This window comes from Prenolepis imparis, unplaced genomic scaffold, assembly GCF_030444845.1.
Source record: "Prenolepis imparis isolate NDT839.2.m4 unplaced genomic scaffold, iyPreImpa1.0 SCAF_7, whole genome shotgun sequence".
NCBI classification, from domain to species: Eukaryota; Metazoa; Arthropoda; class Insecta; order Hymenoptera; family Formicidae; genus Prenolepis; species Prenolepis imparis.
Window position 1 is genome coordinate 6,623,279 of NW_028141165.1, and position 18,909 is coordinate 6,642,187.

An 18,909-nucleotide genomic window follows, 5' to 3' on the forward strand; every position below is an offset into this window, starting at 1 on the left:
ATTAATCTTTGCGATTCTATATTGTACAAGGCAGTTTTTTTTATACATTTCTGATAATCTTCTATCTAGTTCTTTAAACATATTTGAAATTAATTATTATAGTTAACAAATAAATTGTTAGTCTTTATAAAGTTTCTTCTTATCTTTATAAAGTTTCAAAAATGACAAAAATTAATTATTATTTTATATATAAAATAAAAATTAAAAATTTTTAATGTCAAATTAATTTAAATTACAAAAGACCAAGAGAAGGGAAAAAGAAAGAGATATAATATCAAACCTTTTAGCCAAAGAATATCATAAAAATACTTGTAAAACAAAATGTACGTTTTTCTATATTTATTATACAAACATTATTTTATATATCAACTCTACTTTTCAAAACACTGCCACTTTCAAGAACTAGAGACTGCCTCGTTTAACATAATTTTGCGTAAAAAAATCGCCCTTTTGATTTCACAGCAGATTTATGATTGACAGCAGATTTCTCAACTTTCTTGCACGTTCGTGCAAATCAATCACGTATTACAAACATTTACACACGATAGATTTGACACGCTATAATATATTTGAAATATCTATAATAATCAACTCTATCACATTTATGTGATTAAAAAATAGTTATTAATTGTGTGAATTTTATAATTAAAATATGTATTTCCTGGATTAAAATCAAATACTTATAAGATCATAAAAATTTACTATTACTTCATTATAATTGACCAAACATCGGCCATAATAAAAAACCAGAGAGTAAAATTTAAATGAAAAGTTCAGAGATTATCATGTGCAAGTACCTATACTGAGTTTTGAGAGAACTACGTAACGTAATGTAGAATGCGATCGTTACCGTAAAGTTCATACATCAATACATGTTCATACAAATTAAAACAATTAGCTTAGTTATTACACGGAGAGAAAACATCCAACATCCAGAATAACATATTTATATCTCGTGAATCTCTCTCGATATAGCAAAATTTACTTTTGGATTTAACGATTTGCTCGGCAAATATTACATATGCGATATTTTGCAGTTCTTCAATTGTCATATTTTGAAATTTTATATGATAGTTATTTTTTTTCTAAATTCTCGCACAATGAAAGGCATTTAGAAAGAAAATTACTGTTATTAAATTTCTAAATACAACAATTTAAAAAATGCAAAATATCGCGTGTGTAATGCTCGAGTTTGACGTATAAAGTGCGAATTTCATATTTTTTCAGATTAATTCTATGATTAATTCTCGTTTTTATCAGCCGAGAATAAATTAAAGAAATAAAGTGTATGTGTGTTTTGCATGTTAAATAAAGTTTTAGCAAAAGCAGGTTGCCAAACATTGCTAGTATCAGACAAAGTATATCTTTAAGATCTGAAAACCTTTATGCTATTGCATTTTAAGAAATGCATTTTTAAATAAAATGTAGCGTAAAGATTTAAGACTGCATAATTAAAAATCAATTCAAAACGGAGTATTACCTTACCTTAGTCAAAGCTTTTTAAAGTTTCTAAAGCTTTAATGTGTTAAGTGCTTTTTTAAAAGTTTAAAAATATATTTTTTTTAATTAACGGTACCAATATTAGATCGGTGGCGATAAAATAATAAATTAGCTGTCACAGTCTTTTCAATTTTGATACTATTCGATTTTTAATTATAGAATCACGTTAAGTCTATTATATATCATGATAATGACATAATTTTAGCAAGATGATTTAAATAAAACCTTTTTAGCTATTTTTTTCTTTTAGAGCGAAATACTAAAAGTTCTAAAGCTTTTCATTTTCGAGTTATGTAAACATTATTATTTATAAATCCCATAGAAAATACAAAATTTTCGTATAAAAATATTTGTATTAACGGAACATAAAATTGTAACAAAATATAAGATTTATCTTTCTTTTCAGAGATATTTCGATAAATATTAGTTAAAATTATTTAAATTTCAATATCCATCCATCTCTAATTTTATTTTAAAAAAACTTAAACTTTAAAAGAATTAAACTTTAATTTTAATTTTGACTGAAACATTTGTATTAAAAGTATTAAAAAAATGCACCTCCAAATTTAAAATTAATTTCAATCTTCTAAAGCGCTTTAATTCGCGATTTATATCAAGATCTGAGAACAAAGTTTCCGCGTCGCGAGAGCAAACATCTCACTAAAAAGTCTCTCTCCGCGGTCGTCATTTCCTCCTGTGTCTATTTTCGTTGTATGCTTGCATAGGAATAGAGAAGTCGCATATGGGGACACGTGGTATTCCATCGCCCGCGGTTTCCGTCTTTCTGCCTTCCCTTCGACATGCATTCGCCACCGATCTATTTGGCGCGTTTATTTCTGTGTTTACTTCTCGAAGTCGACACAAGACGTACTACGGAGCTTTGACGCGCGCTCCATGACGAGAATAATGACGTTAGTTCAACAATCACAATTTAATTAAAGATTACCTGTATTCAGTTGTAGCCAAACAATTACTTACTTGTAACAAATAAGATTTTCAAATTTTTGCCTAAATAATTTTTTGTTCTCAATTAATAAGATCAAGATTTGAAATTGTTTTTAAATTCAATATGAATATATGAGTAATACATGTAATATTGTACATAAAAATATTTATTTTTTTTCTTGAGAAAAAAATTAGTAGAATATAATTTTGTTTAATATCTCATTCTAACTTTTCTTAAAAGTATAATTTAAGTAATAATTTAAGTATAACTAAATTTCTTTAAAATATAAAATATTGGAGTTTTCTCTTTCTTTCTCTCTTTTAAAAAAAATGTGTTAAGTATATTTTACATAAAGAAAAATAATAGAATGAGATATAAAATAAGATTATTATATATATACTCTAATCTTTTTTCTAAATTATTTAAGCACTAAATAAATTACGTTATAATTTTCATCTGCTTTTAGCAGAAAATAGCTTCCTAACATATTAATTATTAGAAATAAAAATACGAATTTTCAAGTCTAATTTTTTAGATGAGAGAAAAGATTTCAATCCTAATTATTTTTATAAATTTTATAAATGATATATACGTGTATAAAAATGTAGAATCAAATTTCTGTATACAATAAAAATATTATTGAATAAATATCACTCAAGTTAGATAATATATAATAAAAGATTACTTTTACTATGTGAATAATAATTTCAATATAGAATAAATCAAATAAACAAATATATAAAAATTTACTAGAGCATTTCAGAATCTATACAAATTGATATAACAACAGATACAAAAACAGGGAAATATTTATTTAAGAAATCGATTTCGTATTCGTGCCGTTTTCTCATCTCAAACTCTTGCACGAAGAACAGCGAGATAACAAGGTTACATGAGTAAAGTACCACATACCTCGAGACGAATCTGCAGCCGCAGCGGCGCACTTTCCTGCATCTGCCTTTCCCTCATTTTCCTGGACGTACCCTAGCGTATCCTGGACGTGTCCTCGACGTCGTTGACGATAATGGAGACCACAATAATGTAAAAAGAATCACTATTTTTCGCACTCGCGTTTTTTAGCGCCAAATCACAACCGCGCGCGTTCCGACTGAATTGGCGCGGTGACGTCACGTCACGTGACTGCGCGACAACGAAAGGCGGCAGGGCAGTGTTCACCGCACGCTACTCATACGCCATCTTGTACTCCTGTGGAAATTGAAAGCGACGTGAATCAATGCTTGGATATTTAGCCAAAAAAAAGATGCTATGCTTGCACGCGCATATTTAAGGGACGCATATATATATATATATATATATATATATATATATATATATGCGTCCCTTAAATATATATATATACATACACATATAATATCATACATTACACATATATTAAATATATAATTAAAAAATATTTTAATAGACGTTAAATAGAATTTACTATTACTTTCTATTACTTAGATGGATCAAAAAATGACATTGAAAATATCAGGAAAAATCTATTTCGTATTTATATGACGTTTTTTCACCTCAAATTGTTGCACAAAGAATAGCGCGACAACAATATAGGTTACATGAGTAAAGCGCGTACATACCTAACCTCGAGACAAATCTGCGGGCGCAACGGCGCACTTTCTTGCATCTGCCTTTCCCCCATTTTCGTGGACGCATCCTGGAGTATCCTGGACGCGTCCCCGACGTCGTTGACGATAACGGAAACGACGATGATGTAAAAAGAATCACTACTTCTCGTACTCGCGTTGTACCGGCAAACTGCAACCGCGCGCGTCCCGACTGAATTGGCGCGGTGACGTCACGTCACGTGACCTCGCCTAGGGTTACCACTATGCGCATGCGGCAGCGCGGCAACGGAAGGCGGCAACAGCAGCGTCCGCCGCGAGCTACTTATCCGCCATCTTGTACTCCTGTAGAAAGTGAAGGCAACGTTCGAATTGTTGCTTGGATATTTAGCCAAAAAAAGATGCCATGCTTGCACGCGCATTTCTAAGCGACACTTATATATATATACATATATATTTAACGAATATATTTAATGAATATATACATATAATATCTCCAATGTATATATATATATATATATATTATATAACAATTAAAAAATATTTTAACTTTTAATAAACGTTAATAAATAGACTTTACGATTATTTTCAGGATTAGGAATAAATGACATTAGACAAAATAATATCTAGGCAAATCTATTTTATATTTATATAGCGTTTTCTCATCTCAAACTGTTGCGCAGACTAGCGCGATAACAATTGTTGCATGGATAAATAAAGTGCGCACATACCTCAATACGAATGTGCAATCACAACGGCGTATTTTGTCACATCTGCCTTTCTCTCATATCCTGGAGTATCCTGGCGTATCCTGGACGTGCTCACGACGTCGTTGACGAACGGAGACGACGATGAAAAAGAGTCACTACCTCTCGCACTCGCGGGAGTTTTGGCGCCAAACCACAACTGCGCGCATCCCGACTGAGTTGGCGCGGTGACGTCACATCACGTGACGTCCCTAGGGTTATCACTGCGCATGCGGCACCGCGTCACTCTAGTGTCCGCCGAGCGCTACTCACCTGCCATCTCGCGTTGCTGCGGGTTGGCGGCGACGTTTGAATCGTTGTCGTTGTTTATGTATTTAGCCGAAGGGAGATGTCATGCTTGCACGCGCGTTTCTAAGCAACGCGCCATAAAGCCTGCGCAGGACACGAGTGAAATAAATCGTTACGATCGTATGTATATACTTTGCGACGATTATAAAATATATATCTCGATGAAAATTAAATAGACATTTTTATTTTCAGGATGATTTTTGACAAACGTAAAACATTAAAAAAAATTCCTTTTACAAAACTTGCTCGTAAATAATTTTTAGGCTATAATGAGCATATATTTGATTATATTCTCGAGGAACTCGCCGTCCCCTGACAAAGATGTTAATAAACAAATAAGTAAGTATAAAAAATGATGAGCAAGATATTCATAAATTATACATTCGCCTTTTCCATTCCACGCGTTTATATATATATTTTAAAGCGTCTAAATCAGCGAGAACGATAAAAGTATCATGTAGGTCGCATATAAAATATAATACAATTGCATACGACTCTTTTATAAGACTCGTTTATTTATAGGAGGGAAAGAATAATTATTCGCGCCACTGCAAAAAACGGCGGTCTATCGCGGATCGTCGAACTTGTCGCCTTGTCGCCTTGTCGCGATACGCTCCAGCGATTTTATAGAACGAAACGTGAATCCGTCTCCGCCGATGAAGTCCTTGAATATCCTGCATTCTCGTGTTCCGCAAAGATCTGGGTCTCGTGGCACTTATATATTTTATTATCCGAGGTCTGATAAAAGACCTTGACAGAAATAAATGACAGTTCACAACTCTTGCGCGTCTGACAATTGGCTGGCAATTTTTTTTGACGCGCGTCATACAACGACATCATCATCATCGCTTGACTTTTGTACTGACTTTTGCTTCTATATTCTAGTGACTTTCGGCACTGGATGACTGCAATAACCTTCTATGAACGAACAACCCAACGACGGAGCAGCAGCAGGCTAATAACGGCGATGACAGATAGGAGTATCCAGGAGCGGTGTTTGGAGTCGTTAAGGTCTTCCTGTACGAAACGCAGCGCATTACGCAAACCGGCATGGAACGAGTCACCAGCTGTGCGACTGTCACCACAGCAATCGTACGACATGTGACGCCGCGTTGCCGTGTCCTGGCATCAAAATACAAATGTCAAACGCAACGCGAGGCCGGATATCCTGCAAGGATATCGTGAAGCTCCGAATGTCGTCGTGGAGGACGTTGATGATGCATGCAAGAATCACGACGCGCCGTCGAGAGAGACCAGGAGACTTCGAAGATCCCCCGCAAGTTTCCCCGCAAACGAGCGAGCGCGCCCGCGAGCAGGCAGTGCAGTGAACGTCAAGCTAGAGTTTTCACTTTCGACTGAAATCGAATGGTTGGATCGCACACCCGCCCGCGCGGGATGAGTGCGTATGGGTGCGTCGACGCTTGCGTACTCGCACACATTCGACCTCGTGGAGTACAATGTATGTATCATATATACTGCGATTACGCTATTAATGTCATCCTCGATACGAATCGCGAATTTTTTAAATTGCATTCCGACACTTATAATAGTCTGCGAAGCTATACATTTTTTGTAGATTATAAACTGAATAGCATGAATCTTTTATTTTCACTATGTATTTTTGTAATTTTTAATGATATGCCGGAATATATCAGATATTCTTTTGTGATCTTATGAAAAACAATTTTTATTGCCTAAAAAATACATATATTTTAATTTTATGAGAATTTATGAGCAATTTTTATCGCCTAAAATAGTTGCATATATTTTTTTTCTACTTTCTTTTGATTCTTTTGAATTAAACATAATAATTTAATAATTACTATTTAATAATAAACTTTATAATAAACAATTGTTTTTCAGTTGGTTGCTGATACTCGACGATGACATTTAAATGCAAAGAAAAAGAAACATCGCCAGCATGTAGACGGATCAGGCTCGACTTACAAAATACGGATATAAAGACGAAACGACCGATTAAGTTACATAGATATCGCTTATCAATGACAGATTATAGATGAACACGTATAAACAAAAGTCACGTGGTGATGAAATACACACATGAAGAATAAATAAGAAAAAAATAGGAAGTAAGTAGTTTACGTAACATAAATCTAAAAATTTAGAAGAAAAATAAAATTTACTTTTTAAAACTATATAGAAAATTCTATACAAATTTGTTTCATATATAACACATAAAGTCTATATTATTTATATTATATATTATACTTACAGTTTACATTTATACTATACTCTCATTTATACTATACATTCATTCATCTATTCAATTGATAGATCGCATATAATGTAAACTATTTCAATAAATGTATATTACATACGCGACACATGTACACATACTCACAAATATCCTTTATATTAAAAAAAAAACCCATATAATGTACAAATATTTAATCAATTATTATTTTTTCTCATCATTTAAATTATACTTTGTTTTTAATTTATCTAGATCTTCCATCTTTTTATCAACATCAATTCTCTTAAATGCTTTGTTACTCTGATAATATAGAACTACTAAATAACGATTACATACGTTAAAACCACTTAAGTGATCGCACGCATTCTTTGCATCAAATATATCTTCGTATACAACAAACGCTGTTCCTCTTGTCTCAGCTGTGTTACCTCTGGAAATAGGAGAAAAACAAATGTTAAATTTTAATAAATTTGTCATAGATTTACTCTATCCAAATACACTATCCACTACATATTACTTACACTCTAATTTGTCTGATAGCTCCATATTTTCCAAATATATCATACATTTCTTCAGCTGTAATCTTATAAGGTAGATTCCTGATATACAATACTCTGTTCACTTCGGGTGGCAACCGTACCTAAAGCAAAAAAAACCACATAACAATTATATGATACTTTCTTATGTGAGAATATTTAAAATATATATAAATATTTATACAAATATATAATGCATATATATACAAGAGGTTAGGTTAGGTTAGAGTTATAGCATAAGTCAGTCATAATTTGTCATATATCACGCAAATATTATATACTTACATTAGCACGGCGTTGCAACATTGCCATAGTCATTTTTGCAAGTTAATTTTTTTCTAAGGTTCTTGCAAAATAGAATAAAATTGAAGCTTTTTGTCGAATAACTCAATGACGGATCCCGAGCAACAAATCGATTTCAGAGACCTCAAGTGGCAAAAAAGTGAAGCTTATTTTAAAGATGGCCAACATTCGAAAAATAAATTCTCTGCTTTTACAAAAACTTGATTTCCGTGCAGCTCAAGACATGAGATATTTCTCTTTTGCTTGTATAATCTAAGTTTGATCCCAGTTGATCTCTTTTATCATATCTAATCAGCCGGGTGTTTGTTTAATTAATCGAAATAGAAGAAGAATTATATAATACGCAGTACACGATCATTTTTAAACGGTTATATTGCAGATTCAAGATAACAAATCAAATATCTTAATATGGCAAATCAAATTAAGGTAAAAATTTTTATTTTTCTATCCAATATTATTAAATTTATTAATATAAAAACTCGTCAATATCTGAGATCTTATTATGGAGGATATGGATAATAGATTGAACACGTACACACACACATTAATATAACATATTTTATATTTTTATAACAGAAGTATTAGCCATTTTAAGATAATCAAAAAGATGATTAAATATGAAAGAAATAATATTTTTAAAACAATTTACAATATTAATGTTTATAAAAATAAATACATAATCGATATGTAATTGAAAAAAATAATTTTGACTTAAAAAATATATATGTGAACATGGAGAAATATTTTAACATCCATATTATGTTGCTATGGTTTGCGATACATCCCAAACATTTTTTTTTTTAATGTAAAATAATATAGAATTATTTGCTATTGAAAACATTATTGATATATTTTTTAATTCCTTAGGTAGGAATAATAGGTGGCTCAGGTCTGGGTGATTGTCTGCACAAATCATTCAATTGTACCAATACCATAAGTCGCGAGAATGCAAAAAATGATTTTGGATATCCCTCTAGTGATCTTTACTATGGATCCATTGATGGAATAAATGTAGTGTTATTATCTAGGTAAAACTTTTAATAAGTTTTTTTATTCATGATTTGTACATTTATTCCTAAAAAATTGTTTAGAGTTATACATTAATATCAATATTTTAGTTCTTGGGCCTTTTAACTATCATAATTTTATATCAAACACCTTTTTTTGTTTTCTTTATCTATTTATTACATTTGATATGTTTAATCTATTCATCATGTTTATTATATTATATTAATTGATTCTCTGAATTAATATTTTTCTCTCTTTTGGCATGATGTAGGCATGGCGCAGGACATAAGATAAATCCTACAGGAGTTAATTATCGCGCTAACATAGAAGCATTGCGACTTGCCGGATGTACCCATATATTGGCATCCACTGCATGTGGATCATTGACGGAATCCATCAGTAGAGGACAATTAGTTGTACCTGACAGCTTCATAGATAGAACTTTTGCCAGAAAAAATACATTTTATGATGGAACATCTGTCAAATACAGTGGCAAGTATATTTTGTATATTTTATATATTTTTTACAGACATAAATAAAAAATATATTGCTTGTAAAATTACAGGAGTATGCCATATACCAATGGAGCCTGCATTTGATCCACGAACATCAGAAATCTTGATACAAGCAGCAAAAAAATTAGGATACAATATAAGGAAGGGTGGGACGATAGTAACCATTGAAGGACCACGTTTTTCCTCTAAAGCAGAAAGTAATGCTTTTCGTCTCTGGGGCGGACATTTAGTTAACATGACTATATGCCCAGAGGTATATATATCACAATAAACTTATATATAAATTAATAATTATGTACACTTCAGAATAAAACTATGATATTTATATTTGATGACATTTATATTTTATTACAAATCAGGTATTCTTGGCAAAAGAAGCAGGTATCCTGTATACAGCTGTAGCAATGGCAACTGATTACGATTGTTGGAGAGATTGTGAAGACAATGTTCATGCAGCTGATGTTGTAGTTGTATTCAAACAAAATGTTGATAAAATAACAAACGTATTACTAGAATCAGTAAAAATTATTGGTTCTGGAGAATGGAAGCAGGATTTTCGTAAATTGAAGGTAATCTTTATTTTATTGGATATTATTGATTAATTAATATTAATATTAAAATAATAAAGTATATAGAAATATTTTTAAATAATACATATATAGAACATAATGATAAAAGGGAAATAATTTCTAGGATCTAATCGAAAGCAGTAATGTGTCTTCAAAAAATTAAAGTTTTCGTTTACAAACTGGAATATAAAAATTATATTCGTATATATATATATATATATATATATATGTATAACATATACATAATCATAAATGATAATCATTAAAGATTACAAAATGTACAAAATTTTATTATATGCACATTCCATGCGCACAAATACTTATATTGTTTGTATGACCTTTTATGAAGAAAGTTACATTTATATATAGTACAGCAATTTTTATATAACTATAAATATACATATATATATATCTTTTAAAATTGTATCGGTTAAAATAAAATACTTTATATATGTACATATGTATACCTGCATATAACACGATACTCCAAATCAAAATTTTATAGGAAAATAATATAGGAAAATTACTTTAAAAAAAGACTAAATGATAAAAAAACTTTGAGACTTAATTCTAAGCAGCAATTTTTAACATGTAAGGATTTAAAGCTGACCAAAAGGCTATATTTAGGTTATCTGTTTACAGGTCTCAGATCTCAGATTTTTCTCTGTATATATTTTTATTTATATATATTTTTTTTCCAGTTGAAATAATTTATGGATATACAAATATATTATGAATATAATTACAGATAAAATATTAGTACTATTTTGTGCATATATTATCAAAAAAGTAATTGTTAATTACAAATTAAAAAATGACAACTACATCGGCAATCAAATATGAAAAAATATTTAATATATTTAGTAAAAAGTGTCTCAGATGGAAGATGTAAAAGTAGAGTTATTTTTAAATCTGTTTAATCTCGCCACTGCAATGCGGGCAACATGTCATATTATTAGTGTCACATCGTGGAAGAAACATTTGTCCGCCTACTGCGACAGCCGCCCCCATCACCGCGGAACAAGCAATATCTTCTCTTCCGGTCATGGGTAGTTTTTGATTCATCAACAACTGCAATATTTAAATATTAATTTTTTAAATCAATGTTATATCTTCTCATAAAGATTAAATAGTCGAGCAGTCTTACCTTCTCTGCATTGTTTTCAGCGAGTGTTTTCATATCTAAACCAATTATATTAATTTCCTTCTGTAATTCTGAATATGGAATACCACTGAGAAGACTGACTTTCAGGATTTCCGTGAGTTGACAACATCCCTGCGTCACATCTATGATATTAGTACTCGCTAATTCGTGTTTCTTGCTAAATGTCCCTATAGGATCGAATTTCTCTCGTAAAATCGTGAGCATTCTAAAGGAATAAAATCTTGTTAATTTGATAAAATTATACAATGTAGCATAATATACATACTTATAAAACATATATGTACCTGTATGTTTTAAGGGAAGTATCACGAATAATATTATGTTCTTCTAACAATCGTTTTATAGTTTCCTGCAGTTCTGTTGTTCTTTGACAAAGTGCAGCCTTCCATCTTGCCAAATCTTCCACCATTAAGCTGTAATAAGTTTTGTTTTAATGACATATCACTGTTGTTTCATTAAAATTTGAGAAACAAATTGTATAAATTTTAGGAGAAAAATTAAAATAGAAATTGCAATAATTTCATATAATATTAGAAATAATTTTCAATTACCTACTAGCTAGAAATTTACTTCTCCAAACTTCACACTGGCCTGCCAGCCATTCTGTTTGTTCTTGGTGTGTAGATAAATGTTGTGCCGAATTTAGTAAGGCTCTGGCAAGTTGCAATTTGTCCTCGGTTAATAGATGAACTCTTGTTTGCAGATCCTCTCCTACTGCAGCAACCAATAAGTTCTTTAATTCACCATTGACCTATATATGTGAGAATATACATTTTTATATAAATTAATATATTTATATTAATAATTTAATATTTAATTTAATATTTTATATAAATATTAAATATGAAATTTCTTGTTGAAGCAGATAACCATTTTGTACCTGTGCTTGAAACTTTAATTGAGTTTCAAGTTGACTGTTTTCTTCTTTCAGCTTGCGAATTTCAGCCTCATAAGTTCGTTTCTCACTGTCCCATTCATTTTCCAATACATTCTCCCTACCTTCCTTTGTGCAATCTTTTAATCGCATATCGTTTTCTTGGATTTTCATCGCAGCAACCTGTGCAATGGTAGCGTTCATGCGTGACTCATTCCTAGATAATTTCTTGTTCTTTTTTTCAAGCGGCACTATTGGATTAACAGCTGCCTTGTAAGGCTCGTATGGTACAAATTTTGGTTCTTTTGATTTCAAGGAGTGCAAGATACGTCTTTCCTGTTTTATATTCTTTGGCACTAATTTCACTATTGTACCAGTAGGAGTGACTGGAGGCGTCGATCTTAATTGTTTCAGGTTTGTGGGATGATAAATAAGAGTGTCCCCTAGACGACTTCGACTTTGCTTATTTTCAACCTTATCTGCTATCACATTTTCCATGCCATCTCCCTGCGTTCGTTCGATGCAACCCATTATGTGAACATCTTGAAAAAAAGAGAAAACTATAATTGTTAATTAAAATATTACAAAATTCTTTTTCTCTTTCGCATCCATATGGCATTTTATATATATATATATAAATGAAAACAGTTCATTAATACTAATAATACATTTTTATCCCTTATTAATTTTAATTATCAATTTATCACTTTGCTTATCTTTATATAATTTATAATAAGATTAATAAAACTAACCTGGTTGACAATGAGTATTGTGTTTCTTAAAATTTGCAGGATTACTCATGTTTGGCAGTGAACAATTATTGCAGAAATATACACAATCTGTTATAATATCATGTATTTAATATTTACATTTTACGAGTATATAATACAAATGGGCTTTTAAATACTAATTCCATATGTATGAATATATATGTGTTACAGCAATGAAAGGGGGGGGGGGGCACAAGAAGATTGCGATATTTGCGATTGCGCCACAATGTTGGACAGGGTTGCCCCCTTTCGGAGAATGTCCAAATTAAAAGTTTACTCCATATTTGTACAACTTCACTCTACTTGCAATAGGAAAGTATGCACGCATAAATTTAATGAGACAGGTAATGAATCTTTTTATATAAGAAATATTGTATATTTTTAATATCTATCTCTCAAAAGATATATATCTATTCCCAAAATATTATCTGCTTTGTATATTATGAGAAAATTATATTCACACAGATATGTATTTTTGTCCGCGGAAAAAAAAGACGCGAAGATAACTTCAAGAAGATATAATTTCATCCGCTTCTCAACGGTCAAGCTTGAGTATCAGGACGTAAAACATCTCCGAGGAATCTCGCGATCTTGATTCCTAAAAGTAATATCCTGAAGAAATTGTATCCTTAGCTACCATGCTATTATCATCCTTTATATTGTGAGTATATGTCAAAACTGATTATATATATAGATATGAGACAATATTTTCTCGAAGGAATTCGTAGAAGCAACTTACGGAATGATAAAGAGAATGCGATAGATACAGGGATTTACATGTCAAAATGATTTATTTATGAGCATAATACAATCTAATTTTCTCAGTCTACAATAATAATAATTTGTCGGTCAATTATTGTAAAAAAAGGAAGACCTCAATTTTATCATAATTATCAGTTATTGACAATCTAACCTTAAATATGTGTTATTAAGTTTGAATGATATACAATAATATATATATTTTTTATAATATATTTTATAGTATAATTTCATAATATACTTATTATACCTATAAGTAAAGACAAAAAAAAACGGAGGTCAAAAAATCAGAAAATATATTAATTAATAATCAGTTGACGCATTAAAATATTCCTATAAAAAATATCAAATTCAAATGCTATATATATATAAATATGATCATAAATATGTATCAGATAATTCGCGATAGTGAATGAAGTTGAGAGAGACAGAAAGAGAGAGAGAGAGAGCCTAGAGATAGAATATCTCTACGATGGGAACTCATATCTCTCTCTCTTTCTCTCTCTTCATAGCTCAGGCGCTTGAAGAATTTTGATTAACCATTATTCTGTCAAACAAACTTCAATCGCAGTCGCAAAAGTTTCGCGACGACCAATCGGCACGCGTTCGTTTCTCGCAAATATTCTCGGCATCAGGATAGCATGTGAGGAAAGATTTTTTTTCACCCCCAGCTTCCACCCCCGCGGCGTATGCGCTTTCGAACGGCAAGCATCCCCCAGAACAGGGCCGCATGCGAGCACCGAATTTTCGCCGGCGACGACGAAAGCGTCAGCAGGAGCCTTGATCCTCTCGACATCGCTCGTCAACGTCCTGTCATTCGTCAAGAGAGTGGCGCCAGAAGCATTCGCACCACCAGGAAGCTATAACTCAGGAACGCTCAAGTTCTCTCTCTCTCTCTCTCTCTCTCTCTCTCACTCTCTCACTCTCACTCCCCGGAGCTTCCGGGCGAATACGATTCTCTGGAGTAGGAGGGTGTTCCAGGAGCGCCAGGATAGCAGGACGTCGCGGTGTGATTCGCTGCAAATTATTTATGTAAATTATATTACACGTCGCGAGAATCAGCGACCTCGTCGACCTGCAAGAATAGGCGAAAGGTGAGCGTTTAAGGCGCTCTTAGACGATATAATATTTTTTTTTCTTCGATAAACTTAATCCCGTTTTCAATCGGAACATCTCGGGACGAGAACAGGGTGGAGAATCATGTGTAAAAATTATACGAGACGGGGATTGAGAGAAGGGTGAATCAAGACGAAGAGATAAGATGAATAGATAGATTATTGTACTGTACTTTTTTTATTATCGACCGCAATTCGTCTTCCGTGCGTCTTAATTTCAGGCGCCGATCACAGGCGATCATGAAACGGTACGCAGCCAAGCCCGAAAAAATATCCAAATATTCGAGCATATTTCCAATAACGCTACAACATACGACTGTATCGGTGACGCGTGCACTAACACATTCGATCGCGGTGCAACACAACCGTACTGTTTACTCCACCCTGATAAACGGATTCGCACAATTGTGTGCGGGCGAGTGGCCTCTCCCCGAGTTGTCTACGATTTAACATTAATATTGAACGTTAATATATTTTTTGATTATTTATATTATAATATTTTCTAAATATTAATAATTATAAATATTTTAAATAATATTAATAATATAATTACATTACAATATTTTTTTTATATTTTCTAAATATATAATATTATAATATTATATATAAATAATATAATATTATAATATAATATACATCATAAAAACTTGAGAAATAACACAGAAATACAAAAAAACTTCTATTTATTCCAATATAATGTATAGAAAATAGAATATAACACAATATAATACTATAGAGAAAAGCTTACATATATAATAAAAAGAGATTTTCTACATTTAAGATGAAGATAATGCAAGCCACGTTTTGAAAGGAATAAATTTTAGCTACAAACATTTAATCGGGAAATCAACCACCCGCGAACTTTCACTTTACTTTAAATAACGATGAGGTGTTTGATTGCGGTGAATACTAATTGCAACCCAGTAACAGGATTTATCCCAATTTGTGCTTCAAAGCACGGTCTTGTTTTTCCACTAGGGCATCATACGCGGGACGGAGTTTCTCCTAGACACTTTCTTGCTGTTTCATCCCTGGACTCCATGTCTGAACGAGGGTGAATGACCGAGGACCGATACTTCGAATATCCTGATAACTCGCCTCGTGCGCAGGTATGATGAGTAATAGATAGGCGAGGTGGATAATATTTACAACGTTGATCAATAATTCGTTTTTCCCGGTGCAGGATCGTCAAACGAGAGGCATCTTTCCGCCGAATTATTCCGTTGGAAATTACTGCAACGGCCGAAAGATAACAGTGGTTCCGAGATAGGAACGGCAACGCGACAGGATAACAGAAGGAGAAAATTACTGTACTCGGCGAGGGAGTGACGCCTGCGCACAGAACCCTGTGAGACTTCCTTTATATTATACGGGTATCTGCTTAATAAGGTACATCTTTTCCACAATCAAGTATGGATAAGTACACAAACGCTAAGATAAATAAATTGCCAGCATATTTTAAACGTTTACATTAATATAATAATATATTATTATATAATACATATATTATTATTATAATATTATACTATAAAAAATTAGAATGTATTATTATATTGATGTAAACGTAATATATTAGTAATATTACGCCTAGATATTCGAAAAATTTATATATGATTAAATGTCATATTTATAATTCTCCATAACTCTGAGAAATTTCGTTCAGATAAATTACTAAGAATTTATTAATTTAAGCGAGCGGTTAAATAGTTATATGTCATTTAAACATCTGGATTTTGCGCTCGAAACAATTTATATTCTCCGTAAAACCGGCATGTAATCAATAACGCGCGTTAGCGCTGGCGCGATTAAGAGAATCTGCTCGCGGTAACGATGTTTTGAGACCCGGTGTCAGTGTCTCATCTTTGCCTCTCTTAAACCAGCAGCAGCCTCTGGGCGTTTAAGTCCTCAAACTGTTCTAATTGAGCTCCTTCCTTGTTACCGCGAAAGAGTTACCGGAAACAATGTCTGGAACAAAGAGAGAACAATTGAACGCTAACAAAGGCACGTCCTCGCTTTGCGTCAGCGCGCGATCTAACTTTTTTTGGCTTTCTCGCTATTGTTCCGTTAGCACTACAACAGCGATTGTGTCATGATAATGAATAACGAAGTGTCCGAAGGGCGTTTTGAGATATTGACACAACCACTGGGTGGAAACGATGCGCGACTAACAGAAAACGCTGGAGCTGGCAAACGGAAGAGAAAGATATATATTGATATCCGAGTTGTACATATCTTTCTTTCTTTCATAGAAAAATTAACTAAAATCTAACCAATTTTATTTTACATTTTAAAACAATTATATGTATATACCTGAATTTTAGTTAATTTTTCTATAAATCAAGAAAATCAAATTCTAATTCTAACATAATTGCAAGAAAAATTAACTAATTTTATTTTATAGTTTAAAATTAATTATTAATAATTTTTAGTTAATTTTTCTATGAATTAAGAAAATCAAATTTTAATTTTAACGTGATTCAGATACTTTATTTCTATATCATATTATATGCTGAATGATTTTAAGAAAGAAGCATGTTCTAAGATAAACAATTACAATTTAATTACGCTTTTTTGTTTCTCATATTCTTCTTCTTTGTTAATCGAGGAATTAACCGAGTCTGAAATCTGTTAACATGCTCTTATATCTTTATCAATGCGATTATTCCGTATTTCTACGAACATACTTTGTAGGATTAATTTAATGAATCTCTTGCCGAAACCGTAGACCAATTAAGCTTCCGTAGGAATTAATTAACCGAGAATTTGCTCCGCGAGAAGAGTTTCCTACCTAATTTCTCGCGCTTACAATCACCTAGAACGCGAAAAGAAAGAAATTTTTGCCGCGTAAAGCGAGATATTCCTTCTCGTTGGAGGAAAAAGCAGCAGAGCCTTCGCCACATCTCATTTTAGTCGAGCACCCTCCGCGTATACGGCAAAACATTCCAATTAATTATTCCGTAATTAAGATATGAGAAAGTAGTCATTACCCGCGTATTTCCGCGTCGGTTATCCGGAAACTTTCTTCCCTTCGTCGCCCTCTTTCATTTTCATCGACCTATTCAAAAGCATCATATCTCTTTTGCTTCCGACGAATTTTCCGAGATTTTTTTTTACACTTTGACATATACAAGTGAATGCGTATGAACACATAAAATATATAAAGAAATTATGCGTTTTTTTTTTTTTTTTCATTATTATAGATGGCTCAAACTTTACTCATTCTTTAATTAAAATCTGATAGATAATTATCATTTATTACAATTTCTTAAATTTTTTATTGAATTTTATTTTATTATAATTAAAGCTCTGTTGAAAGAGATCCATTTGAAATTAATTAAATAGTACATTTGTACGTGATTTTTTTTAATCGCGCAATTTTCGATATTATACGTTTCTCCGCATTTATTAATAATATTTCTGTATGACACTACACTTTTGCGTCCGACCTCGCGAATATTCACGCCGCCCCTGGTCGCGGGCATTAATTATCCACGTGTCAGAGAATATCAGAGTGCTTAGTAGTCGGTAAGCAGCGCAGACATTGCGGCGTTAATACATAGAAGTAAATATCTTTCAGGTATATGGACGCTCGACCCGGCTTGTTTGCAAGTTTTTGTTGCGATTCTATCCCAGTTAAGGAGACTACAAAGACATTCAATGCTGAAAATTAAGAACTCGCAAAAAAGGAAGAAATGATGACGGCTGTCAAGGAAAAGTTGTCATAATAAAATACTCGTCATTAAAATTAAATCCGAAAGAGGTGAGATACATTTTGTCTAATCTCCGTATAATTTCATTGCAGTCATGAAAGGAGCTAGTAAGAGCCAGATATTAGATCCAACAAAATTATTTTTAAATTTCTCATACTTATTTTCTTAGGCTCTTACTAGCCCTTTTCGTGACTGAATTATCTCCGTATAATGTTAAATAAATGTAAAATAATGGATGCAAAATAGCTATTTCAAAGCTTGATTATTAAATGTAGAATGTAGAGTTTTT

General features: G+C 32.1%; 4 protein-coding genes and 1 long non-coding RNA gene across 5 annotated transcripts in view; 2 read left to right on the top strand and 3 right to left on the bottom strand.

The window, feature by feature from the left end:
* Nucleotides 1–5,612, bottom strand: part of Oatp74d (Organic anion transporting polypeptide 74D) — a 96,802-nt gene extending 91,190 nt beyond the window's left edge. Inside the window, exons 1-3 of the mRNA XM_083043073.1 lie at nucleotides 4,758–5,612; nucleotides 4,042–4,371; nucleotides 3,359–3,652 (exon numbers count right to left, since the gene is read on the bottom strand). The gene's annotated coding sequence lies outside the window, so the exon portion shown is untranslated. The remainder of the gene's footprint in view (nucleotides 1–3,358; nucleotides 3,653–4,041; nucleotides 4,372–4,757) is intronic.
* On the top strand, nucleotides 5,092–7,286 carry LOC145939042 (uncharacterized). Its single transcript, XR_014425779.1, has 4 exons — nucleotides 5,092–5,201; nucleotides 5,274–5,420; nucleotides 5,604–6,540; nucleotides 6,945–7,286. It is a non-coding gene; the product is annotated as an uncharacterized LOC145939042 (long non-coding RNA).
* A 23-nt stretch (nucleotides 7,287–7,309) lies between these two features.
* Sf3b6 (splicing factor 3B subunit 6) lies at nucleotides 7,310–8,275 on the bottom strand. Its single transcript, XM_083043077.1, has 3 exons — nucleotides 8,118–8,275; nucleotides 7,818–7,936; nucleotides 7,310–7,726 (listed from the first exon to the last, which is right to left on the bottom strand). The coding sequence occupies exons 1-3, from the start codon at nucleotides 8,148–8,150 to the stop codon at nucleotides 7,501–7,503; spliced, it is 378 nt and encodes a 125-aa protein (XP_082899203.1). The 5' UTR covers nucleotides 8,151–8,275; the 3' UTR covers nucleotides 7,310–7,500.
* Nucleotides 8,276–8,403: 128 nt separating this feature from the next.
* Nucleotides 8,404–10,617, top strand: LOC145939040 (S-methyl-5'-thioadenosine phosphorylase). The gene is made up of 6 exons (XM_083043076.1): nucleotides 8,404–8,561; nucleotides 9,003–9,163; nucleotides 9,415–9,635; nucleotides 9,709–9,911; nucleotides 10,018–10,227; nucleotides 10,352–10,617. The coding sequence occupies exons 1-6, from the start codon at nucleotides 8,544–8,546 to the stop codon at nucleotides 10,388–10,390; spliced, it is 852 nt and encodes a 283-aa protein (XP_082899202.1). The 5' UTR covers nucleotides 8,404–8,543; the 3' UTR covers nucleotides 10,391–10,617.
* A 294-nt stretch (nucleotides 10,618–10,911) lies between these two features.
* Nucleotides 10,912–13,217, bottom strand: LOC145939039 (golgin-45). Its single transcript, XM_083043075.1, has 6 exons — nucleotides 13,019–13,217; nucleotides 12,273–12,808; nucleotides 11,944–12,143; nucleotides 11,677–11,805; nucleotides 11,375–11,597; nucleotides 10,912–11,298 (listed from the first exon to the last, which is right to left on the bottom strand). Exons 1-6 carry the CDS (start codon nucleotides 13,065–13,067, stop codon nucleotides 11,134–11,136), a joined length of 1,302 nt encoding a protein of 433 aa, XP_082899201.1. The 5' UTR covers nucleotides 13,068–13,217; the 3' UTR covers nucleotides 10,912–11,133.
* Between the last annotated feature and the right edge of the window lie 5,692 nt (nucleotides 13,218–18,909).